The sequence below is a fragment of the Anabas testudineus genome, chromosome 21, assembly GCF_900324465.2.
Source record: "Anabas testudineus chromosome 21, fAnaTes1.2, whole genome shotgun sequence".
Taxonomy (NCBI): domain Eukaryota; kingdom Metazoa; phylum Chordata; class Actinopteri; order Anabantiformes; family Anabantidae; genus Anabas; species Anabas testudineus.
In genome coordinates this window covers 14,845,967-14,871,178 of record NC_046629.1, presented here as the reverse complement: position 1 = coordinate 14,871,178, position 25,212 = coordinate 14,845,967, and the positions used below count along the sequence as shown (strand labels likewise).

Below are 25,212 nucleotides of genomic sequence, written 5' to 3'. Positions count from 1 at the left end.
ATGAGAATTTAAACTGAATGCTCTGAAAAGGCTTTTAAATTAAGCCTTAGCTGGCATATTTTAAAGCACCAAACCACGTAGTATTACTCTCACATAAAAAGACCAGTGAATGCAGTGTGGATAGTGGGTAAGTTTACATACTTGTTTAAATTCATTGTTGGCCACCAGGTTGAGCTCTTGGATGTTTATCATGAAGTTCTGCAGTTGACCAACGGCAGGAAGAATCCAGTCCATCATGTCTGTTATAGCTTTAGCCGTGTAAAGCATAGCTTGCAACATGAGCTCCATTTCTTCAGACAACACCACCTGAAAGAAAGAAACTATCGTTCAAGCAAGTTTCTGTAGTTTGCTTTTCTGTAGTCTTCACATTCAACAACACAACTTTGCAATGTATTGCTTTATCTTGCAGATGTTTTTATAACGTTACGTATGTTACATATAAATAAATAACAGTTTTTTGCGGCCACTACATGGACATATTGTGACCGTGTAGCTGATAATAACACAAACCTGTCAGACCTTCTTCCTAATAAACGCCTGATTGATCTGCAAACCATCCTCATAGGAGTGTTGACATGAACTAAACAGTAAAATTGCAAACCATAAAACCTAAAAAGCTCAACAGAGATGAAGGCAGCTCATGTTTTTCTCTGGGTTTATCATTATGAGTGGTGCCTTTTAAATCTCAATTGTTTGAGCCATTGTTTTCATAAAAAATATTTAACAAGACAGGTTTACATTAGAACCAATCAGTTTCAACACTGGTTGGCAGAGAATTTTAAGTTTTAAATGCAGCACGCCCGCTACGTATAATAGGAGTTTCAGCATGTGTTTTCTTACCAAACAACACTCCCTGTTACATAAAAATATTCACATTCACTCAGTAAGTGATGGGGTGGCATTTTGATTAAAATCAAAAAGCTTGTCTAAACAACAAATTCTGGCAACATATCAACCAGGATGAAAATAATTTTCTTAAAAAGCACTGCGCTTAGATGAGTAGAACTATACTTTAATAAGTGTCATATTCAAATGTGGATGATCTCTGTTTGTTTTCATAGATCAAATGAAAAGAAAATCTGTTACGAACTTTTTTTTTTTTTTATGTGTGACAGCGAGAGCTTTGTTTAGTGAACAAACATTTTCTGGAACAAAAGCTTTTTATCCAGCTGACTTGTTTCTCAAACAAACATACTGTAGCATGTTTTGTGGCTGCCCAACAGAAACAATTTCTTTATCTATTCAGCCGTTACAGCAGAATGTGCAATCATCAAATTCAGACATTCCCTGGTATTTTTACAAAATGATGAAAAACACATTAACTGGTGAAGAAAGTGAACCATGCTATTTTTCTTTTGACAAAAGACTCAATCTAAATTCAAGCTCACTCTGAAGATGACTTTTTCCATGTTGACATGGCGAGCCATCAGCATTGAGAAGGTGTACCACTGTTCACCAGACATGGAGCAGAACGTCTTTAAAATCACTGCATCTGAGATTTCATTGTCCACAAATGTTGCTTGATCACATTGACGCAGGTTGGCCAACCAGGACAGGATCTGTTTTCAAAGAGAGTTATAGAAACAGTTAATGCTGGCAACAGCAGCTAAGCAAATGCGTAACTACAAATGGGTAAAAGATGATGATTCATAGTTCTAATAGTGGATTCACACTACTAAGACCAGTTTCCTAGTAGTATCTTTGGGGAGCAGTAACTTTCCTTTTTAGTATCTTAGTGAACAGATACTACATGACCTTTCTGGACACAAGAATACTGGACAATCACAAAATGGCTATTATATGCCTTTTCAGTAAAACAATGATTAATGGTTTGCTTGCACATTTACAGTTGTGGTGGCTCACCTCCAAATTGTTGTTTGGTAGAGGGGTTTCCATCAGCAGGTTGAGAACAGCTGGATCAAAACTCATTCTTTGCTGAACCTCCAGAACAAAGGCTGTTTCATTCCACAGCAACTCACCGAGCGTCACCAATCCTGAAAAATAATGCAATTATAATATAGTGATATATATACCCTAAGTGATATAGGGTATATATACTATATATAAACACATTATGTAAACATGCAATCATAGACCAAATGCTGTGAGAAGATGAATCTATGTGGCACTGCTCTACATTGTCATATGTGACCTACAGTAACTAGTGTGTTAAAGAGAAATGTCTTACCTGGAGAGGTGATGTTCATGTTGAGAGCCTCTGACAGGCTGCTAATGTTGAAGTCTAAATGTTGGCTCAACACAGATGTCCTGTAATCACACACACACACACAGATACACACAGATACACACAGATACAAAAAGATAAATGCACTTATATCAAGAACTAAAATAATATTTTATAATAATAATAATAATAATAATAATAATTATAATAATTATTATTATTATTATTATTATTATTATTATTATTATTATTATTAAGGCTGCCAGGCCTCCTGTAAGCTAAATGTGCTGATGTGAATATTCATTCAAACCAACACAAGAAACCTTTGCCTATTGTTCCCAAATCACAGAAAGTGGTGGTGGTCTTATTATGCAGACTTAAAATCCTATAAATTGAGATTTATAACAGCTGAGACCACTCTCAAGCAAATTATAGCAAAGAATAAGAGAGGGAAAGATCTAGATGATGCCTTCTCTCTTGCACTGCTGTGAAAGTCTCTGATAGAAGAAAAAACATGTAAGAAGGAGGAAGACAGTACCAAGGTCTCTCCACAGTGTAGGTACTTGGATCTCCAATGACAGCCTGGAAGAGGGCATCGGTCAGAGAGGTTATGTTCATAAAAAGACTCTCAACCAGGCTCTGCACAATGGGCAGATAAGTGTTGCACAGCTGACCAGGCTCCATGAAGACCGACAACATCAGCAGACGCACAGACTCTGTATTCTCCAGGGCACACACCTGCAACAAAGAAGTCACCTCCAGTAAGCACTGTGAAGAGTTTGTTTGAGCTTCAGGGTCAAATGTATACAGAAAAAAAAGTTCGGTTAGTCATGCATTGCCACCCACTGTGGGGTGGGAATATTTTACCTTATTGTTCATTTTGTAATTTGAAAGGTTTTGATTAAAATGCTTTAAAAACATTCACAGACATTCACCACAAAGAATCTCTAAAGAATTTGATTAAGCTGAGTCGTCCTGAAACATTTCACTGTCAAAGATTTTGTCTGTCAAGCTTTTCCTACAGTTCTGACCACTGAATACTTTGCACTTGCACTAAGTAATGGCTTTTGGCATTAATTCAAAAGACACATCAGCATCACCATATGGATGCTGGAGCTATATTTTATTAGAATTGAAGTATTTTAGTACCTTCGATTAAAAATCAGCTTATTAACACTACCTCTTAATGATGTTTTCAGACATTGTTAAACAGTATTTTAATGAATATGGCAGGGTTAATGCACAGACCTGGGATCTCAGCTGGTCAAGTTGCCCTGTAAGCTGTGGGTGTGTCAGGTTGATCTGGAAGAGCTCAGTGACTGTTTGGATGATCTGCTGCATACGGTTCAAGTTATCTGTGAAAGGAGGGAGAGAAGAACAAGGAAAGAATTAGGTTTATTAGAGTCAGACAGGAAAATGGGATGGTAAAGGGAAACAAGGGCAGTGAGGTCTGTAAGGTGACAGAATAACATGACATCCCACCGGGCTTCATTACAACTCGCACCATTACAGTGCAGCGTCATCAGGCAGCAAGCAGCAAATGATGTGCTTAAAGTGAAGCCCTGTGCGGGAGTGATGGGGCCAGAAGGGCCAGCAGTACTAGATGCTGCCGTGCATTAAAACACATCTGACAAGCCATAAGAAAGGCACCACCTCAGGCAGCAAGTTGTGATGACAGAATATTTAATTAAACCAAAATTAGACAATGGTAATGTTTAATCTCACGGTGCTCAGCACCTAGAGGCCTTTGCAATTACAACAGTTCGCTCTGTGTGAGCAGAGTTGTGGAGAAGTGAAGCTACTGCTGCTTACAAAGTAGTTCCATGCACTAAAAACATTATCACACAAGCACAGACGCCAATTAAAAGGAGGTCATAGATGTCCACTTGTGTGAGTGTGAGGGGAGACGTTTAGCGAGGGCGGACAGGATAAGTGATTGAATTCTACTTTGCTAATGAGATTTAAAAAGGTGCTGAGTGGCTTTCTGCTGGAGAAGGGCCATATGGCCCTGGGCTCTTTGGGAGCTCAAGCTAAGCTGGCGTGAGGTCTTATTCTTCATATATCAAGAATAAATTATACTGCACTATAATCATGTATACAATAACAACAGTATTATGCTTTATGGTGTTTCTGTGGTCTTGCAATAGCTTTGAAAGTCAGAAAAAAAGCATGGCACTTTTTCAAGCTGGGTGAATGTTTAATAGCACAGGCTGGCAGACTGTGCTTCTACATACTGTCACACCAGGTATCTAAACACAAGCTGCAGCATCAGCGTGACCTCTACTTTAAAGCAACAATTAAACTAAGCATGAGTGGAAATGAATTCACCATGGAGTCAGTAGATAAAGTTAATTTGAAGAAACTGAAAGGATAAAGCATAATTCATTTGGGGATTCTCCATTTAACTAATGAGTGCACACTTTTCATCATAAAGCTGCCCTTTGCCCAAGAAGCTACTAAATGTCCAGGGTAAGTCACAGTGATGGTATATTTGAACTGTAAAGTTACCTTGAGACTCATTGACCATTGCTCTTGTGATATTTTTAAGCACTGAAGAGAATGGAAAGTCATCAGGAAGCATATCAACAGAATTTGTCAGGAGACCCATTGGTGGCCTGGAGAAGATAAAACAAGGACTGTGAAACAGTGAAACAGGAACAGGAGGGGAAAATATGGGCATAGCCAAAAGGAAAAATATTTATTTCTAGATTCTATGCAAATATACAGTGGCAAGAAAAAGTATGTGAACCTTACAAAATTGTATGTTTTTTGCATTAATTTATCTTCACATAAGTTGAGTAAACAAATATAATGTGCCTAAAATAAGAACAAAAAAATATATATTCCTTTATTTGTTAATACTGTTGACTGTCTTAGATGAAGATCAAATCACATTTCATGACAAATTAATGCAGAAAACCATGAAATTCACATACTTTTTCTTGCCACTGTAGATCAAATGTCTTATTTACAGGCACAAAAGTGCAAAAACATTTTATTTCTATCTTCTTTTTCTTTCTAAGATACTTAAAATAATATATGATCCAATGCAAATAACACTTACATCTGAAATGCACTGGTTAGAGTGAGGGAGGAGAGCACTCCCAGGGCAGCATCAATAGTTTCTTCTCGAGAGACATTCAAGGCCCATGGAATGCCACTCGAAGCTCCCTTCAACACAACACTCAGATCGGGATTATCAAAAAACATATGCACTGTCTCCATGATTTCTTTTGTGGTAGGAGGAACAGAGATGGCTTCGAACATGGCAGGGTAGTTGATGTAAAACAGGTCTATGAAGTCATCCATGGGGTCTCTTATCGCCATCAGAGGAGCCTCGCGCCTTTGCCTGACCATAGTATAGTTACTGCCCAACATTTCCTGCTGAAACATACCCAGAGGTTGGACCACAGGGGGAAAAAGATCACTACTGCCCCCTAACTCCCTCAGCATTGCAATTATGTTTCCAGCTAGCTCTTCAAACACATCCACAGCTTCCAGCATATTCATATTCATCTGGGTGAGAACAGAAAAGAAAGGCCTGAGAATGTTGAATATTTTCGGCAGAGCCTGAGTCAGCAGATCTAGTCCCGATGCATCAGTGGAGGCCAACCATGCAGACATCTCAGTCATGTTTTGCACAAGAAAGCTTGTGTCATTGGATGCCAGGTATTGTTCCAACACTTGGTAAATCACATGGTCATCCCCAAATACCTGATGGTCAGTCAGCAGTTTGACAACTTCCCTCATAATGTTATTAAAAGCCATCTCATTGAATCCTGAAATATTTCCCCATGACATGGAGAAGATGTTGTCTGAGGTGATGTTCTGTTGAGAGGCCAACCATGCAGTTATCTCTGTTATCTTCGGCACAATCAAGTTTGTGTCTTTGGATGCCAGCAATTGTTCCAAGGCTTGGTAAACCACAGGAGCTTCCTTGAATATCTGCCCGTCACTCAGCAGTTTGACTGCTTCCCTCATCATGTCAGTAAAAGTTGACTCGTTAAGTCCAGACACATTTCCCCACACCATGGAGAATATGTTGTCTGAGGTGGTGTTCATTGAGGTCAGGAAGCTCATTGCTGCTCCTCCAAAGAAATCCTGGGACAAGCTGCTGTTTTGAACAAGATCGTAGTTGTTGAGGATATACTGCAGTGTGTTCTCCATAGCTTTAATGTAAGGCGAGAGGAATGGTGCCACGCTAACCAGCTCGTCTGACAGAAATTTGTTGGAAAACAAGCTGTATAGGAAAGAATTTCAGATTTAGTTTCACTGAGTCTCACATAGAAAATATTACCATGCATTAGAAACATGAAATAATTAATACAATTCACATATTTTTTTATAATATCCTCTATAGAGCTTGTCAGATTTTGAAAAATATCCAAACCAATATTTCTTTATCATCGTGCTTTACACTTTCTTACTTAACATAATAGACCCTAGTGTCTTTCCACTGTGACCAATGATCTATACAGTAGCTCGGTCAAATCTGATTGATTCCTTGTGATACGGAGAATGTGGTTTTTATGATCATGCCTGACTCATTATGCAGCTGGCATATAAAGGGAAATCAGTTTTAGAAAGAGATATCTCGGTCTAAGGCAAATGTGATCACCTCAGTTTCTTGTGCAGTTATATATGAATACAACTGGCTTGACTGGTGCATTGTAGATAATGTTCTAGCAGCAAATGAGGCACTGAGTCTGTGTCATTACTAACTCCAGACAGAATGAATGAAAATGAAAAGAAATCTTCAATAATAAAAACACTGTTAAATATGATCCGACATTCAGTGGGTTTTGTTTGTGGCTGCACTACATTTTGATATGATTGTATTACACTCTTCTCGTATTCTATGCAGTAGTCTGTCTGATCTATTAAAGCTTCTGTTGGTAAAAGAAAAGAAGAACAAAAGTGTGTTATCATGGGGTTCTTATGTTGCAACCTTTACAGTGACATATTCTGATTGTAGCTGTAAATTGTCACCTGTTTTGCCACTGCATGTCCTGGAGCTGGTTGTTCCAGTAAAGCTGTGCCTCAGGGCTCAGAGGCTCACTTGCCAGCATTGAGAGGTGGTTGGAGAAAGCCCAGATAAGCTGCTCTGTCACAAGTGTTCGGTTAACATTGACTTGGTAGAGACACTGTACACTGCTGACAATCCTGGCAGCTGCATCGCTCACAGTCATTGGCCCCACACCCATGTGCTGTACAGACAAAACAGCAGAGATGGACTTTCAGCAACTCACAGCTTTCCCTGTGTGTCAACACTTCCCCCAAGTGGTGAAACTGTTAATTGTCCTTGAATGTTATAATGTATTTTGTGAACACATTTTGACATCTTAGCCTTCTGTCTTTCTTTGCAATTTTGTCTTTAACTTAGCATGCAGCTACTTACACTCGTGTTCAGGTGGGAGAAGACAATCTGAGCTTCAGTATAGGCCTCCGATACAGGCTCCAGGCTGATGTTGCACCACAGAGCCATAGCATCATTACTTAACCCTGCTGCCTCTCTCACTGGCTCCCATACTTTGAGAACTTCACCGCAATCCAATGAGCTATTAGCCTAGAGGTAAAAAGTTCAACAAAATCATGTTTATTGTGTTTGATACACAGTGTTCAGAAACAACAAAAAAGAAAACCAGTTCAGGTAGCAGGACTGTAGCAGAATGAAACGTATGGGAAAAAAGAAGCAAGAGAAACGCAATAATCTCTCTGTTCCAGCAGATTACAAAAGGACAAAGAAAAGGGCACCCTCATCACACAGGTATCACCACATTTCACTGAACTGAAATTCCAGGTACACAGCCACAAATACTCTTCAGTGTTTGCACATACAACCTACAGTATAGGTCACCGTGGTATGTCTTTATGTTAAATTTGCTTTTGATTCTTTAGCTTCACATTTACTGTACAAGTATGAGAATGGTATCAATGTTCTTAACTATGTGCAAAAAGTATAAAGTACACTTTTAATGTCTTTATCTTAAAGCTAGTTAATCAAATAAAACAAAGTTAGAAGTTGACTAGATACAACACTAAACTGCAATAAATTATAAAATTTGTTGATGCTGTATCAAAAGTCAAAGTGTAATATTTGTGTGGGGCCGAACAAAACATTAGAAATTGTACATGGTGATACTTGTATATCAGATGGCCCTTTATCAGTGTCACCACACGCAACACCTCCTAACACTGCCTGAGACACATTCTTACCCATGGATGAGGCATAAAAATATGTTAAGACATCCCAGCCAACTTCTACATCTTGATAACGTAACTAAAAGTGGTTTCCAGCCAGGTTCATGCACGTGTACTGATATGAATGTGCTGTCTTTCAGAACTCCTTTTAAGAATAAATAAACATGAAAATGCATATGCAGGCAGGTGGAACAGAGATTCTACATAAATAGAATGGCAGCAAGATGAGATGTTAAATGCAGCAATGCTTAAAGATTTGTGTGATAACATAGCAACTTTCATCTCCACCTCAATCTTCTCACACACATTCACACGCCACCATGTTGAGGGTGTATGTGCATGCCAGCTAAATGACAGTGAAGACACTCAAACACAGGAGTACAAAATGTACAAATATACAGTACCATGCTTTCAACGGCAAGCTGGATTCTTTCTGAGATGTCAGACAAGTTAAAATGACTGGTGTTGACAGACTGCACAATTTCTTTCATCAAGGTCATTATGGGCAATTGAAGGCTCAGTACCATTGCTGTGTGAAAGGAGGAGTAGATAAGCAACTTTAATTTATTGATTAAATAAAACAAGTTTAAATTAGAAAATTGTTTCAGATATTTTAAGTGTGAAAGTTGTGTTAAGCAAGGCACTACCAATACTGTGCATGTTTCTTATTTGACTTGTATCTTATGTACAGTTGTTGTACATGTTCTTTCTTACTATGTGATTATTTGGGATAATTGAACAATTCCTTATCCTGTTATCCTTGTTCTTTTCACACAAGTGTAAGAAAACAGCCTTGCAGTCTAGTAGTGCTCTCACCATTCTCTGCTTGCTCAATGTTCACCATAGCTCCTACAATGCTTTCAAACTGATAGATAACTGACGAGGCATTATCCCACAGCTCTGTTCCTTCGAAGGTTGAAAGAAGAGTTTCTAGCATCTTTTCAAGGCTATGACAAAACACAGGGCATTTAATTTAGGACTTCACAGAGGCATCTGAACATGACGTTATTATGAAATAAATTAATACAGAATTAATAGAATACAACTCGTGCAATTTCAACATTAATTATGTTACTACTTCTAGTTTTCTTCCACTTTAAGTGCAAATTAAACTTACATGTCCCATGTGTCTCGGTCTGCCGTCCCAGTCATCACCTGCTCCAGGACAGGAGCAAGATTAGCAAAGCTTTCCAGAGATGGCAAAGTCATTGAAGGTGAGCCTGGAATTCCCACGACAAGTTGCCAAAGCAAACTCAAGGATTTGTCCATCTGACAGTAAAAAAAGAGAATAATTTTCACAGTCATTTTACACAATTAAATACAAATCTTGTTTAATTTACCCTTTGGCCTATCCAAACTATAATAATAACAACAACCACCTTCTACATGTGTGATCTGATTGTTGGCCAACAGAGATGACACTGAAATCTTTTATTAGCATTTTTTCAGGGTAATGTAATGTTTGACATGTAGACTTTTAACAGTTTTAATTATATAACTTAATTAAAGGTTGATATAATTAACAAAAATAATTTACTTTTCATACAAGTTCTTATACCTGGTTAAGGATTAGGGATATATTTTCTACTGTTGCATTCTCAAAATTTGACCAGAGACTCATGTTGCCTGAAATCACAAGAAACATTATTCACACACTGGGCTTCAAGTTCAGTGTCAAACACAAACAAAATATTTAATGTAAAACACACAGCTCTCTCTCACACACTTGAATAATAGAGTGCACAATGCAACCTCCACTCCATTACATTTCATCCACATTCAACAATTTTTCCACCTACAGTGACAATGGGAAGATGACTTGCCTTGGTCAGAGGCCAGAAAAAAGTCAGTGATGTTAATGAGCACAGAAATAAATGCTTGGGCTGTGGTGTTTGGTGGCAGGAAGTCCTGGACCGTCTTCATTTCATTCAAAACTCTTCAGAAACAAAGCACAACAATATTTCACATGTTATATGAATGTGTCTCACCAAAAGGTTATTATGTCTCTTGAAAGGACTGCAGACAGTTCAAATACATCCATTCCATCTTTGTGTTTGGTAGAAATTATCCATCTGAACCAATGGCTGTTATATTATTAGAGTTATATTCATCATCTTCTATTTTCCAAGCTTTATTAATCTTGCTTCTACATGCAAGATGAATTAAATATTTTTTTTATTAACTAGCTAATGGGACAGTACAAGCAAAAGCCCCCTGAATAGAAGTTTGACTTCTTTAAGACAAATAAAAAAAATGCGATTGATAATACATTAAAATTGTTCTCTAGATACCATATGCATAATTAAACTTCATAACATAATCAGTGACTTTGTTGTCTTCCAGTTTTTACTAGGCAGCAGTGAATTTTCACTTGCCTGCTGAAAACTAGGATAATGAGACTAGTAAAAGTTAATATAGAAGAGCATAAAGTTTGAATATTATTTTACTTAGTAGTATTAGTAGTAACCTGTAGATTTATTCTTCAGCACCATGACATTATCATTTTAGGCCCTTTCCAATATCCCTTAATTACTACATAACAATTTCCAAAGATTCAGTGTTGTATTGAGAATAAAAGGGTAATGGTAACATATATTAAATGATTTGTCTAATTAACATGACTATGCTATTTATTTGTTTCTCTGTCAAAGCCTTTTACAACTGTTAATGTTCTTTGCAACATACTGTAGAAGCATTACTCACATCTGATTCCAGTCGTTTGGTCCTTGAGCTGTGGACATGCTCTCCGCATATGTGGTTGCTACTTTGAGTCCATAAATGATGTATTCACTGAACAGGTCTGGTACCGTGTTTTGGATGACACTCTGAACTGTATTGAGGATGATGACGTAGGTGTTACGTGACGAGGTAAAACTCATGCCTGGTTGGACAATAAGTTTTAACAAATCCCGAACAATTTTGAGGATGTTTCCCTGGGTAGAGACTGGCAGGGCATTTGTGTCTCCAGTAAAGATCTGCATTGCATTTACAACTGCTTCCAAGACGGCATCTAAGAAGTCCTCGCTCTGTAGGCCACCTGACTGCTCTGCCAACATTAGAGCATTGGTAAGGGTTTGGGTGATATTGTCAATGACAGAAAGATAGGCCAGCTGATCATGACTGAGAAAAGTATCCAGTGTCTCCAACAACTGCTGGATGTCTGTCACATGGGTGGAGACATTCGTGGAGGAGTTTCCCCAGTAAAGCAAACTAGTGAGAGCCGAGGAGACATTGGGTTGTTGCATCCACTTTTCTATCAGGTCAAGGTATAGCTTAATGTGGAGCTCTGTGGCATTCAGGATGGTTGTGTTGAACAGCTCTGAACTTGTGGCGGTACTCTCCACCTCTAGACCGAAATGTATTAAGTCAAACAGACGTTGGAAAATCTCAACAGCTGTCTCACCAATTTTGCTCACACCTGCATCATCTATTGGATACTGTAGGCTGTGTATCAGTAACATAACCTGGTTACTAACAAATGATGAGAAATTTGCTTGTGCCAGCTGTAATGTCAATTGCATTTCTGTGAGGTAGAAAAATGGATGGAGGAGCTCTGAGAGCGAGCTGCTGCTGGTAATATTTTCCAACCTTTTTAAGTACCAATCCACAATCTCCAGATAAACTTTTTGAACATACATGGGGTCCATCATCAAGGTGTTAACATCAAATGTCTCCATATTGGCAATCAGTTGTATCAGATCTTCCACCACTTTTATTTCATTCATGATCTCTGGTGTGTTCAACTGGATCAGCTGGAGGTTCATCTTGACATTGGCCAGGGTGCTGTACAAGGTTTGTATGAGAGCCACGTTTGGATTGGAGCTGAAGTTGACTTGGAAGATGTCACTTATAGTTCTATTGATGGCTAATGGGATGAGGGAGAGGATGGTTGTCTCATTATGGAAATTAGGCAGTTGAATCAGGAAACTGCTGATCTCATCAATCAGTCCTATAACACACTTAGCTGTCACCACTGAGTCCTGCTGTGGCTTAAGACACTGACTAGCAATAATAATCTCCATTATATTATCCAACAGGCCATATATATCGACAGCTTGAGTTAGTGCAACCAGGTTATGCAGCTCCTCGAGGGTTAGGTTTGACTGCTCCAGAGCATTCTGGATTCCAGACACAGAAATATTTTGTGTAGCCATGATCAACCTAATGAAATGAAGAGTCTGATTGAATGTTGCTACATTAGCATCATCATTTGGAGACAGGAAGAGTGAAAAGAACATTAATGCAATTTCCTCACACTCTGATCCCTCCAGAACAGAGTTGTTTGCAGCTATTTTGATGGTGACATTACCACTGGCTGAGAGCATAACATCTAATGTTTGATTCAGGAATGTGAAGATTTCTAAGATGGCAGCTGACCAGTTCTGGCCTGTTGTATATTCAGATATCTGGTACTCTAGTGCTCTGACATTCTGGAGAAAGAGAGCAGCTTCCTGTTGGATTCCAGGTGGTAGGAATGTGACACATTTCTGCATGACAATATTCTGGGCAGCATCTGGTCCAACCCAAGTAAGGTTCTGAAGGCTCTCATGGGTGAGGAAGTTGATGATATCCTCGGAAAGCATATTGATTTGTGCTGGGCTCAGTTGTCCATTTGGTAACGTGACATTATCAATTTTATGAAGTCTGAGCACAGACATCACCAATTCTCGAAGCTGGCGTATATACCCAAAAGTGATGGTAACTGGGTCACCATTTGGGGACTCTATAGCTGTCTTCAGAAGTTCTATGGCACTGAGGATAGCATCTATGAGGCCTGCTGAGGTCTTGTTCATGAAAGGCTGGATAGCTTCTCTGAGATCAGTCACATCATCAAGGTTGAAGTACTCAAAATAGTTAAGCAGACTGTACCCCATGACATGGGATATAGGCAGGGTGAGGTTACCCTCCAAAGAGAGGAACTGCATTATCAGCTGTTCAAGTTCCAGCATTGTTGGGTCTGTCTCATTGGAGGTTAAATTGGACTGGTGGAGACTGCCAAGCTTTGAGGCAATATCAGTAATAGTGGAAACATTAAGGGGTGCATCACTGAGGAAGAGAGGCAGCAGTGATGACAGGCATTTAGGCTTCAACAGGTTAAAAAGGAGAGGAAGCACGCTGTTAGGGTTGGACATGTTGCTTTGAGTAAGGATGGAGACATTCTGGAAAAAGCTGTCCAAGTTACGTGTCAGGTTACTGTTTAAGAGGTCACCGTACGCATACTGAAGCAGATTCAATGTTCCTTCGATACAGCTACAGAGAAAAGAGTGACAGAGAAAGGAGGGTGTTTCATCATATTACAAAACACTGTAAATAGCAGTTCAGTTCCTTTTAACAAGTTAACTGAAGTAACAAGTGAATAGTTAAAAGCTTTAATAAAATAGTAAGTTTAAATTACATTCATTGTTAACAGGTTTTGTCACTTACTTCACCAGGGCTTCGCTTGGTGACATCAGAGCCTGGTTCACTGCTTGAACGAACAGTGGCCAGGTAAAACCAGTATCGCAATGAATGGCCAAGGTGTTGTTGTTTACAGAACCTGAACATATGGCATGGCATACGTAAACAAATAAAGTATTAATATTTAGAAAGAATAGAAGAAAAGAAAAGAAAAGAGAAGAGAAAAGAAGAGAAGAGACTCACAGTTTGCTGGCTGAGTTGTGACACCAGGCCTGTAGTTCAAAATCCAGTAAGCCATGTGGAAATAGCTCTTTACTTCAGACCACTGTTCACTTGTCTCAATATTTTCTCCCAAAGTCACCCCGAACAAGGAAACACTACAGTGCAAACAGTGAAATGACAAACAACAGCATGATATGAGACACTGTGCACATCTAAAACACGTCATGGTGGAAAAGGAAAGTCCCTATTATGTAATTTTCTTTTTCCTTCCACTAAATTCACTTAAATGGGGACTTTGTCAAATGTAAGTCAAATTTATATCTGTCCATCCATTCTTTATTAACTGCTTTCCCTCTTTACAAGTCTTAAGAGCATTTATGAGTTTTACTTAAATAGCATAAATGGAGAGTACAGCAGCTTAGTGAAATAAAAAATATATTTAAAAAAATACTCTCAAGACCTTTGTAGAAGACTCTCATTAGCATTAAGAGTGCTGTTGTCTGGCATCCAGTTCATCCAATATTCTCCATCCAGTTCTGTGGTCACTCTTTCCAAAAGCTCTTTAAATTGCAGACTGCTATTGACCAACTTCTGCCACTCAGCAAGAATCATGGGAAGTGTTACATTGAAGTCTGTTTGGCCTGTGAGGATGCTGTACACCTCTAGTATCTGTGCAAATAAGATGAAAGACAACCTGACACCTAAGTTATGTTGAATATTATGAAGTGAAGTGAAAATAAGCACAAACATATTTTTGTGTCAATTATTTAACACTCAACTTGTGTCATCGGAACTGTGGGTAGGTTTTTGAATACTTACAACCCAGAAAACAATACAGAAAAAAGAGCAGTTTAGCTTTCACTCCTGAAAATATTAATTATATTATAATTCACATAGTAATAACAATTAATTTGAAGCAGCCTTTTTCTATGTAAATTGAATATATCATTTTAGAATCAAATCAGATGGATTTTAACAGCTTTTACCTCCTGTCCCAATGGTTGCCAGTCCACCAGTAGCTGTTGCTGTAGAGAAAAGTTGTTCTGGCAGATTAGTGAACTCCACACCTCAGTCTTTATGCTCTCAGTGTTCAAAAGCCACTCAAAGGGACCCAGGAGATCTTCACATGTTAAAGAATCAGATGCCAGCATCTAGAATAATATAGGTATTATATGTTTTTATACTGTCATAAAAAACTTCATGGTATTATATATGACTGTCAACAGATAGTAGTGAAATACAAAACAAATTGTGAAAACAACATAAAAATAAAGAACTAATACACATACCTTCATAACCGTTTCCATCCCACTGTACAGAACACGATCAATCCAAATGCTTGCCTCAGTCTGGTTTGTCAACAATGTTAGATAGGTCAGCTGGAGCTGATCGGCATCTTTCAGAACATCGGCCATCATTTCTGCAACCAAATGAGAGTGTTAACATTAGCTGCTCTGACATTAGCTGCTCTGACTTACCAAGTCTTTTAACTTATAATTATGAGTTAAATAAATGTATTTGTTAGAGTTCACTCAATTCGTTAAATAAATGGAAAGAATTTAAAGCTAATTAGCATATTATTAGACTTCCCAGCATGCATTTGTTGAGTTACTGCTCTTAAAATATTGTTCTTTTTAGTACTTTACCAAAAATAGTAATGATGGAAACTTACATACATACATTAGATTACAGTTGTTTATTTTCACACCAGTATAAACAATGTGAACTATGATAAAGGTTGGTGTTGAATTCAGTGCATACCCCAGTACATCTACAATGATTATAAAGCCACTGGGTGCAGATGGCTTGTTTAAAGTACCACAACCATTTTACTTAATTTGAAAAGTTTGCTCAACAGATTTTTCAGATGAAGATTAGTTCAGAGACTAGATTTTTATGTCCAAACAACTACGTAACTAGTTCAATAAACTAATAAATCTAAATCAACCAAACCAAAGACATAAGTCCGCACACCATACAATTTTTAGTCAAGATAACATTTTGTTGTGTTAGAAGAAAAAATTGCATTTGTTGACTTGACTTGTGTTTTTAGGTTAAAATACCAAGTTAAATTTTACAGTGAATCTTTAAAATAAAAGATGTTGTGTAGAGAAACTATCACCATTACGACAGGGCAAACTTACCTGCTGCAGTGTCAAGGGTCAATGTCGCTGACTTCATGGACTGAAAACCCGTTCTGAGGATACGCTGGACAATCGTATCCAAACTAGGGGCAATTTGTAATAGCTCCAGCACCACTTCACCGAAGCTCAAAAATCTGCCAAAGCAGAAGTCCAGACTCAAGTTAAGGTTTGTGGACACTACACTTCTGATGTTAGTGTTCATGTCTCTTAGATTTATCTTCAGATTTGCAAAGAGATGGTAAAAACTTTAAAAAGCCTGGTTAAGTTCAGAGGTGGAGAAAGAAGATGGTGAGAAAGACAGAGACATAACAGATGGTATATGATGGTGTGAAAGAACAAGGAATTCAATAAAAAGAGAGGGGAAAAACATCTCATCATTTTCAATGTCCTTCATGTAGCTTTGGTTGTTACACTAAAATAATACAAAAAAATTTTTACAGCCTTTTTCTGATACTGGACAAATATATACAACTACCCCCTAACATAAATTTATTAATAGCTCATTCCACTTTTCTGAACCTTCCGAGAACCGAGATATTTAGGAACCCTGTTTATTTCTTTCAATCTTATTAGCTTTTAGTTTAACTTCTAAGAGATCTGGTTCACCGATGTTTGGCAATATACAGAAACACTTTTTTGATAGCACTTTGCGTTGATGTTTTTTCTGCTTGACTTAGATTTTGTTTGCTTGCCTTGTGTCTCACTTGTAAGTCGCTTTGGATAAAAGCGTCTGCTAAATGACTAAATGTAAATGTAAATGTAAATATACTGTATGTTGTGAACATTCAGTACACTTACAGCTCCTCCTCAATGCTTTGTGGTTGTGTGTCGATGCTACGGCGGTTCCTTGCGGTGTTGGAGCTTCCCTGTCCCCCTGCGGATGACCCTCCAGTGATACCGTTCACCATCCCTTTGATGAAGGACACGTCATGTGGAGCAACATCCTTACTCCATGCCAGGACGACCTGGAAAAAATAAGGATGAAAGAGAGATGATTTCCAAAATTAATCCTTTACCATCCTCACTATTAAAAAAAGCAATGGAAATTCTTTATTTTTTTTGCATTGTTCTTTTACTTCTTTGGAACTTCTTTGGTTTTCAAAGTATGTGACTGTTCTCTCACCAAATTTGTTTTGACCTCATATAACAGATCATAACTGGTTAAAGCAATACACTTCAACTACTTTAAGTTGTTAGTCCATATGCACTGAATCCTCAGGTGACATGTCCAAGCATGTCACTGCTGTATATGCCAGTATTACTATAGAATATAGTAATATATTAATTAATTCATGTGTGATTTATTTTTTGAGCAATATTTAATATTTAACATAGTAAAAACAGCCCCTAGCTACCCTACTGATGTTAGTTAGAAGCTTCTTATTGGAAATTATCTCATCAAAACATGTCTATTGTAGCAGCAAACCTAATTAGGTATCTGTTCGCCAGGTGCAACCTGGGACTTGCAATTGCTTTCTGCAATACCCCACAGCTTTCTTGTGGCTGCAGAATAATTATTTAGTACACTCGAAATCTAACTGTTTGTGTAGGTGGCATTGTAAATGCAAAACATGAGCAAATCTGGAAACAAAAACAGACAAGCTACAAGAGACAGACTAGCACAAACAATACAAAAGTAAACCTAAAAATGCTACACAAACACAAATCAAGTAAATGAGCATCTTCTGATGGCTGTGATTTATTATATTAATAATAAAATATTATTCTAGCCTACCTGCTTTGCAACCATGTCAGGGCTGATCCAATCCAAAAGCATGCTCGTGGTGCCTGTGGTGCATGCTGCTGTTAGCAAAATTGAATTACTGCTGTTGTCACACAAGTAGGAATGCACAATGTCCTTGTTCAATAGCAGGCCGACAGCCTATGGAAGAGAGAAAATTACAGTAGTTATAGTGAAATTGTCCTAATGGCTTTAAAATTTGAAAATCCACCAGCCAACACCACTTTAAGTCATCAAGTTACATGTTATCGCTTCTTTGTTTCCTCCCAAAGGTCAAAATGTTGTGGTCAACCTCCTCTAACATAAAACAGCAGTTTGGTGTTTTAACAAACAAGATATAAGATGTTAATTAGTCAGCTTTACATGTGCTAGTAGGTGGGTTTTGCCAGGCTTCCTTCTTCATCCAATGTATGCTTATAATAATTATTATTATTATTTATTTTATTATTACTTGATAGAAGGTCAATTTGGATGGATAAGTTTGGCAACTGAGCAGCTTTTAATGTTTTTATTTTAACCTTGAAATTATCAAAATGAGAAATTGCAAAAATTTCTACTGGGACTGAAACATAAACATGAGGAAATCCATCCAGATGGTAATTACCTGTACTGCTTATTGCTTTTTAATTTCACATAAATAGGAACCATAGACTGTGTTATGAAATAAGGTATTTATGGGGATATTAAATTATACATACCTTATCCAGTGGTATCTGTACTTCCTGTAAAACTTGTTTTACCATTCCATTCAGTGAGTCATTCTGCAACGTGACAATCTCTCCAAGGGGAATCGACACATCTAAGCAGATTCAAATGACTGCTTATTAACACAGTACCTGACTGACAACATTCCTCAGATCTTCTGAACCAAGGAGAGTTTTGTTTGTAATGCACTTTTCCTAAAACAACAGGGCCTCATTCCTTCATTGTGACTCATTATCATAAGAAATTTTAAGTAATGAACATTTTTATTAAAAAAACCCAACACATTATATAAATTTTTATAATCAATACACCTAATAAACAATAAATAATTTATATAAATGTAATTAGAAGCATTTGTGCATAACCACAGAGTATGTAGAATACAGCTGATGGCGTTACCTTTGCCAGGCCAGTTTTGAACATAGTGGATTGTGTTGACGCTTCCAACAAGCAGTGGATGTACACTAGAAAGTGAGGCATCCGCTCCAGGGAAACTGTTCTGGATGACATTCATAGCTCTACAGAAAACACAAGAGGAAAACACTGAATTCTCAGAAGAAGACACAACCCGCAGAAAACACCTGACAGAACTAATAATGAATGTAAAAGCACACACTTTACCCATCTGCTGGTCTAAACACTTAAGGCACAGATATCGTGTTCTGCACAGAGTGTTTGAAACCCAATACCAACACATTATTTTTAAATTATGTGGCCAGGTGTACATTTTATTTTAGCTCAGCTCAGTATGTTTATCCAGAACCCTATACAGCATACAGCAAACAGTCAGTAGCATTGGTGTTGCCATAAGGTCAAAAAAAGGCTCTTTAGAGTAGGGTTATTCACATTGCTTCACTGAAAGTACATTACCCCTGTAAGTTGGTGATTACGGCTTTTGTGCTGTCCAGTACTTGGTCAGAACTAGATGAGAAGAGCTGAGGAACTGCTAAAAGACTTTCCCACAGAGTGGTCTGATTTTGTAGCTGATCAAATACCGACAGCATCGCCTCAGCTGCTCTCATCGTCTCATTTGGTTTTGTCAGCACCATCTCCGTCAGCATCTGACAACCAGAGTAAAATTGTGAGGGGACACGTTTCTGTAACTGTAGGTTTACAAAAATACTTCGCATAAAACAGAATTATTACATTGTGCTGATAATCACAGGCTGAAACATGAAGGCATAACCCTAAAGTATATGCGTACACAAGCACACAGAAATACACACACACGCACCTGGTTAAGCGTGAGGAGCGAGACTTCGAATAAAGTGTCGTTAGACTTGCAGAAAGTGACCGCAGCATAGGCGAGGGGGCTGGGTGACACTGTGTCCACCATGGGCAAAGTCATGGTGCACATGGCCTTCTTCACCAGGTTCACTGATTCAAGCATTTTGTTCAAGGTTTCCTGCAAAGAGCATGATTTATATAAATTCAGGTTATTTTAGTTAACATTCAACTGAAGATACTGTATTAATTTAAAAGGTAAATCCATAACAATATTTTTGAGATATTTTAATTTGATGCGTCAGTGTACATGTAAATTTCTTAACTATTATTATATTATGTGAAGCTTTAACTTTTAACAATATTAATAGTTAGTTCTAGACTCCAGTGGGCTAACTATAAATTAACTACCTCTACTATCAAAATTAGCTGCTGCTACAATAGCCTCCTTTCTACTGAAACATAATTGCTGTACTAACTGGAAGGTGAGTCATGGGAACTGGAGTTTCTTGTTGCCAGTCCAGTTACCATGACTCACCTACCAGATTACTTCACCTGCATGACTGAGAATCTTCACAGGCGTAATGTCCTACTGCTTGTGTGTATGTGACTTACATACAGCAAAGAGGAATAATAAGAATAAAAAGACATTTTTTGTTTATTCTACAGCAAATAAACCTTGGAATCCTTTCTACAAGCCCTTTCTCTTTCAGAGAATAAGGGTTCATCTTCTTTTAACAATGATCTATACACACAAGAAAAAAGACAGTTTCAAAGGAAACAGCTTCCATTTTACTGTCAGCATTACTTCTCCCATTACACTTTAACAAAACTCACCTGATCTCCTGGGAAAGTAGTATTGGGTATTCCGAGAGAGACATTGTTAATCCTGTCTTGGAAAGATGAACCTTAAAAACACAACAAGACATTGTTGAGAAACGGCAGGACTGTACTGTAGGTCTTACAATACCCACAATCACATTTACTTTGTAATATAAACATGAGATGGACAAATCCTAATTTTTTTGGACAACACGGTCCAAAGGGTCAATCTGGTGTTAGATTTTTGCTTAATTCTAAACAAAAAGTTGAAAAGATTATGAACTTTCTTTACATGTGAGAAGGTTTAGCTTAGTATACATACTGGTAGTTGCTTTGCTTTGTTTCCATATCAACAATAAACTCCAGTGAAGTGAAGATGTTTTTTTTCATTAAACACTGCAAAGAGGGTCTATGAGGGGAATAACGTACCAAACATTTTTTTCAAGACGGAAGTCGCTTGTGCATGATTAATGCTGGAGTCTTTATTTAAAGAAACATTGAAGAAACCTCTCCCTTGAAGCAGGTTGGCCAGTGGGGAACTCTGCTGCCGGAAACCCGACCTGTCACACAGAGTCAAAAGGTTTAAATGAAGTAAAGACGTTGTACCTACTGTATGAAATTTTAAAATAAAAGAAGCTAGTCTTTCTGACAAAATGGTTCATTCTTCTCTCTTTAAACTTAAAACAGCTTCGAAGGCGGTTGGTTTTTATTCTTAGCACAATTTTTCTTGTTTTCTTCATCCTGTGTTCTTCTCGGTAAAAATACCAGATGTTGATGTTTTGCTCTACATATTCAGCTTAGACTGCAGACAAAATGGCCAAACATTTTCTTCAGCAAAGCTAATGAAAACAACACCCTAAAAGAAAACCTGTCAAGCTAAAAGCCAGTTGGACAAAGGCCATTCTTTAGCCTTCTGCGTAGGCTGGAAGTTTTTGCAAATCTTACATCAGCAGGTTCAAGATCAGACAAACAGGTTTTTATCATCCACCTTCATTCCTGCTTTTGGAATTCAGCTGAACAGTAGGTAGCAAAAGCAGAATAAAAAGAACCCTATGCCATAACTAATGCTGGTACATGTGAACTACAACAAAGAATACAGGTTGGCACGAATGAAGGGGTTTGTTTCTTTAAAGTTATGTAACCTGCAGGTGTTGACAGATATCATAGTACAAGACAATAGAGTGAACCTTCAACCACAGCATTACAGTTGTTGGTATATTTCATTGAACACACTAATTAATCATGTCATGAGACTGCTGAAATGTGTCTCTCTTCAATGACTCAGGGGTCTTTTGCACAGCTTTTATTTTTGTCATACAACATTGGATACATACAGTGTTGCTATTTTGGATACAGGTCCAATACAATTTAATACAGTTTCTACTGATGAATGAGGTTACCTTGTATTTTCTGAAGATTTTGATTCAGTTGGGTCCACGATACGTGATGTGTTGTGACAGGTGCTGTCTGTGTTGCACATGAGGGTCTGCAGGAAAGGGAAGAACCCTGCGCTGGGGAGGTTGCGGGGTGCCACGTAACCTGGAGGAGACATGACAAAGTGTTTAATGTCATCAGGATGTTTTAAAAAGTCCACCTACATTAAGAACACTTTCTAACAAACCATGCCCTTTATTGCTGTTATGTATGTACATTTAGGAAATCATTTTCATTTCAGTGAACTCGTTTCTGTGAGTTACACAGAAAAACATTAAAAAGGTTGTTTTTGGTTCATAATGTTTCTATAAATTGGTCTAATTTCTGTTTGACAATTTGTTGACTATATAGAGATATCTCTGGCCACAGGATCATGGTGAGTGAGAAGCATGTTAGGCTCCCAAGGCTATGCATTTCCACATTTTAACAGCACAATTACAGTTAAATGATTACTGACATATTACATTTATAAACAAAATTATATAACATTTATATAACAAGATATTTGAATATCAATAGCTAACAAATAAATATCATGATATCCAGACATCTGGGTCCAGCTATATATAAATCATACCATCATTCTGTCTGAAAACTCTTTTAGTCATTGCTTAAACTCAAAACAAAAGAAAAAGGTTGCACTCATTTTTCTGAAAAAGACTTATTCTTGCTAATGTAACTCTTTTTTCGAAAAGATGATAATATTCCGACAAAGCCTAGTACACAAATATTAGACATTGTATTCATTGATATAATTTTTGAGCATAGGATACGTCACAGTTAACATGTACACTCAGAAATCCAATTACCTAGAATTACTATATTTAACACTACAGTGACGTCCATACACTCAAATGGCAGTCAATTCAATCACATTGAAAATAAGGCAGGCACTAAAACCAAGCCGGGTACAAACATATATTTCAGCACTGCTGAGCCTTACTACTGTACAGCATGAACAAAAAACAAACGAAAAACAATATCTCCTTTAGCACACAGATATATTTATAGGAAATTATACTGAAATTAAATAATTAGTGCAACAACAACTAAAAACCCTATGTTACTATAAGTAATAAGTAAAACTGAGTCTGTTCTCGAGCTGCTTTGTTATCATCATTTTGGAGCCCTTTAAATGCATTTGCAAAGCGGGAACTGCATACAACATTCAAGGCTAATGTTGACCATTAAATTAAATATGATACAGAAGAAGGTTTTGTTGCCTCTTTTAGGTGTGGTCTAATGCTGTGCCAGTGTCCAGCACTTATAAAAACAAATTACCAGAGGTCACATAACAGGGTTGGGAAGGTCCTGTTGTTCTGATTCACTGGGCAGTTTCTATAGGAGGTTATAGTGGGGTTATTAAATACCACAGAAATATCTACGCACTGAATCGGATCCACCAAAAAACACTAAACGAGAAAAAGTGAATTGTATTAAAGTGAGTAAAGTACATAGATTTAAAAAAATTGTCCTATACTTACCAGCAGGTGCAACTCTTTTTTTAAAGAATTGCGCTTACTGGCAACTGAGACGCAAAGGCTTGTTGTATTGTGTTCGTTTTTTTTACAAAGCAACTGGTTGCAAATGCTCCTCCTCCCTCTATTAACGCTCTCTCCCTAAGAACCCCCTGCCAGCACTTGCTACAGATGAAATATGTGCTTTAAATCCATGGGGTTAAAAAAATAATAGAGAACAAAGACCATGAAGGGAGAGGTGCAGAACTGAGCGATTCACGTTTAAGTTGAACTTTACTTTTATTGACTTTGACTTTGACATTGGAATGTCACTAAGAGCTATTCATCAAAATGCAAAACCAACAATAAAACAACATCGTGTTAAGGCAAACTATTGTCAACCCTACAGAGGCACTAGAGTACTTGGGTTCACACTCCTTATGTGCCTATTTCCAGCAGAAATGCAATAGCTTTCATTTAAAATCTGTAAGATACATAACTGTAATGTTATTATTATCTTTACAGCATAAATTAAGGTTTATTTGTCCTTTTGAGGTTTATTTGTCCTGATGAAGAGTCTTCTATCTGGCAGCTAATAGGCTAGATATAGGTTCCTAGATTACTCTGTTTGCTTGTGGTTTATTTTGTTATACATTGCACGACACCATACCATCTGTGACTCATTGTATATCAAAGAGAGAATAGCAAAGCTCGCCCTTGTATGGAAATGTTTTATGGATTTACAATGAAGGGCTTTTGAAATGCATTTTACCAACTCGGCACGGATGTGAATCAAGGCACTTGTGTGTAGCTTTGCACTTACATGTTTGTTTTAATATTGGTGGAAACTGGTGGCGGGTCACAGCGATGATGATGAAGATGATGAGAGGCCAGGCGATCAGAGTCAGGGACCATAGCTACAACAGAATTTATCATAAAACAGTAATGAGTGTACAGGTCCAGGACTGCGGGACATCCTGTGTGTGAATACACCGAGAGCCACTCACCGGCTGTCTGATGGCTGCCAACCCATTCTTCCACAGCAGGAGTTGTAGTTGTTTGAAGAAGGCCATCACTAGAGCAGGCTAAAGTTATGATATGAGACAAAAAAATAATAATAATATTAATCAGTCCGATGACAAAGAGTGATCAGAGAAGTGGAAACTGAGGAAGTCCATCAGTTGACCACTGGACCCACCTGGCTGCGTTTATCCTCTTAGCGGTTCAGATGCAGCTCGCGGGCTTGTGATGCAGGTCATGTCGCTGGGTCCGTGCCAGCAGGGTGCCCCTCTCCGTCCGTCGCTTGTGGCAGGTAAAACAACCAAACAAGTTCAAGCACCCAAAAAGAGAAGAAATCCTCCTTCAAAGATGTAAAGTCAAAAGAGCAACAGCCTCCACCTGCGCTGGGTGTCGTGCGGGATGTGCGAACTAACTCCACCTAATGTGTCCTTCGTGAACGCTCGTTCAATTTGAACTAATCTTTTAGATGACTCCGGAGTAATGAGTCCTCATGTTCAGTTCATTTTTCAGTACCTTCTCTCGCCACATGGCAGCAGCTGCATAAGCTCAGTCGGCAGGACAGGAAACAGAAGTGATCAGTTCATGACTCACTCAACTGTGAGTCCGTCCTCGGGTCCTCTTCTTTTGTCATGTGACAGCCAGGTCGCTCAGGCTCTGTGT

At 38.0% G+C, this 25,212-nt stretch overlaps 1 protein-coding gene across 2 annotated transcripts in view; it reads right to left on the bottom strand.

Annotated features, from left to right (window-relative positions):
- Window positions 1-24,955, bottom strand: part of abca12 (ATP-binding cassette, sub-family A (ABC1), member 12) — a 55,329-nt gene extending 30,374 nt beyond the window's left edge. Inside the window, exons 1-34 of one of the 2 annotated variants that reach the window (XM_026377055.1) lie at window positions 24,731-24,955; window positions 24,540-24,617; window positions 24,356-24,449; window positions 22,042-22,180; window positions 21,071-21,201; window positions 20,657-20,727; window positions 19,830-20,000; window positions 19,466-19,656; window positions 18,995-19,113; window positions 18,589-18,689; window positions 17,885-18,031; window positions 16,948-17,114; window positions 16,150-16,283; window positions 15,295-15,425; window positions 14,992-15,156; window positions 14,466-14,674; window positions 14,027-14,160; window positions 13,811-13,922; window positions 11,090-13,636; window positions 10,210-10,322; window positions 9,945-10,012; window positions 9,504-9,655; window positions 9,203-9,333; window positions 8,791-8,915; window positions 7,584-7,751; window positions 7,175-7,392; window positions 5,250-6,425; window positions 4,694-4,800; window positions 3,434-3,540; window positions 2,724-2,923; window positions 2,189-2,268; window positions 1,864-1,994; window positions 1,389-1,559; window positions 142-306 (exon numbers count right to left, since the gene is read on the bottom strand). In XM_026377055.1, coding sequence (XP_026232840.1) covers window positions 142-306; window positions 1,389-1,559; window positions 1,864-1,994; window positions 2,189-2,268; window positions 2,724-2,923; window positions 3,434-3,540; window positions 4,694-4,800; window positions 5,250-6,425; window positions 7,175-7,392; window positions 7,584-7,751; window positions 8,791-8,915; window positions 9,203-9,333; window positions 9,504-9,655; window positions 9,945-10,012; window positions 10,210-10,322; window positions 11,090-13,636; window positions 13,811-13,922; window positions 14,027-14,160; window positions 14,466-14,674; window positions 14,992-15,156; window positions 15,295-15,425; window positions 16,150-16,283; window positions 16,948-17,114; window positions 17,885-18,031; window positions 18,589-18,689; window positions 18,995-19,113; window positions 19,466-19,656; window positions 19,830-20,000; window positions 20,657-20,727; window positions 21,071-21,201; window positions 22,042-22,180; window positions 24,356-24,449; window positions 24,540-24,605 — 7,941 coding nt within the window. In that variant the 5' untranslated portion in view covers window positions 24,606-24,617; window positions 24,731-24,955. The remainder of the gene's footprint in view (window positions 1-141; window positions 307-1,388; window positions 1,560-1,863; window positions 1,995-2,188; window positions 2,269-2,723; window positions 2,924-3,433; window positions 3,541-4,693; window positions 4,801-5,249; window positions 6,426-7,174; window positions 7,393-7,583; window positions 7,752-8,790; window positions 8,916-9,202; window positions 9,334-9,503; window positions 9,656-9,944; window positions 10,013-10,209; window positions 10,323-11,089; window positions 13,637-13,810; window positions 13,923-14,026; window positions 14,161-14,465; window positions 14,675-14,991; window positions 15,157-15,294; window positions 15,426-16,149; window positions 16,284-16,947; window positions 17,115-17,884; window positions 18,032-18,588; window positions 18,690-18,994; window positions 19,114-19,465; window positions 19,657-19,829; window positions 20,001-20,656; window positions 20,728-21,070; window positions 21,202-22,041; window positions 22,181-24,355; window positions 24,450-24,539; window positions 24,618-24,730) is intronic. The other variant, XM_026377056.1, reaches the window with a different exon arrangement.
- Between the last annotated feature and the right edge of the window lie 257 nt (window positions 24,956-25,212).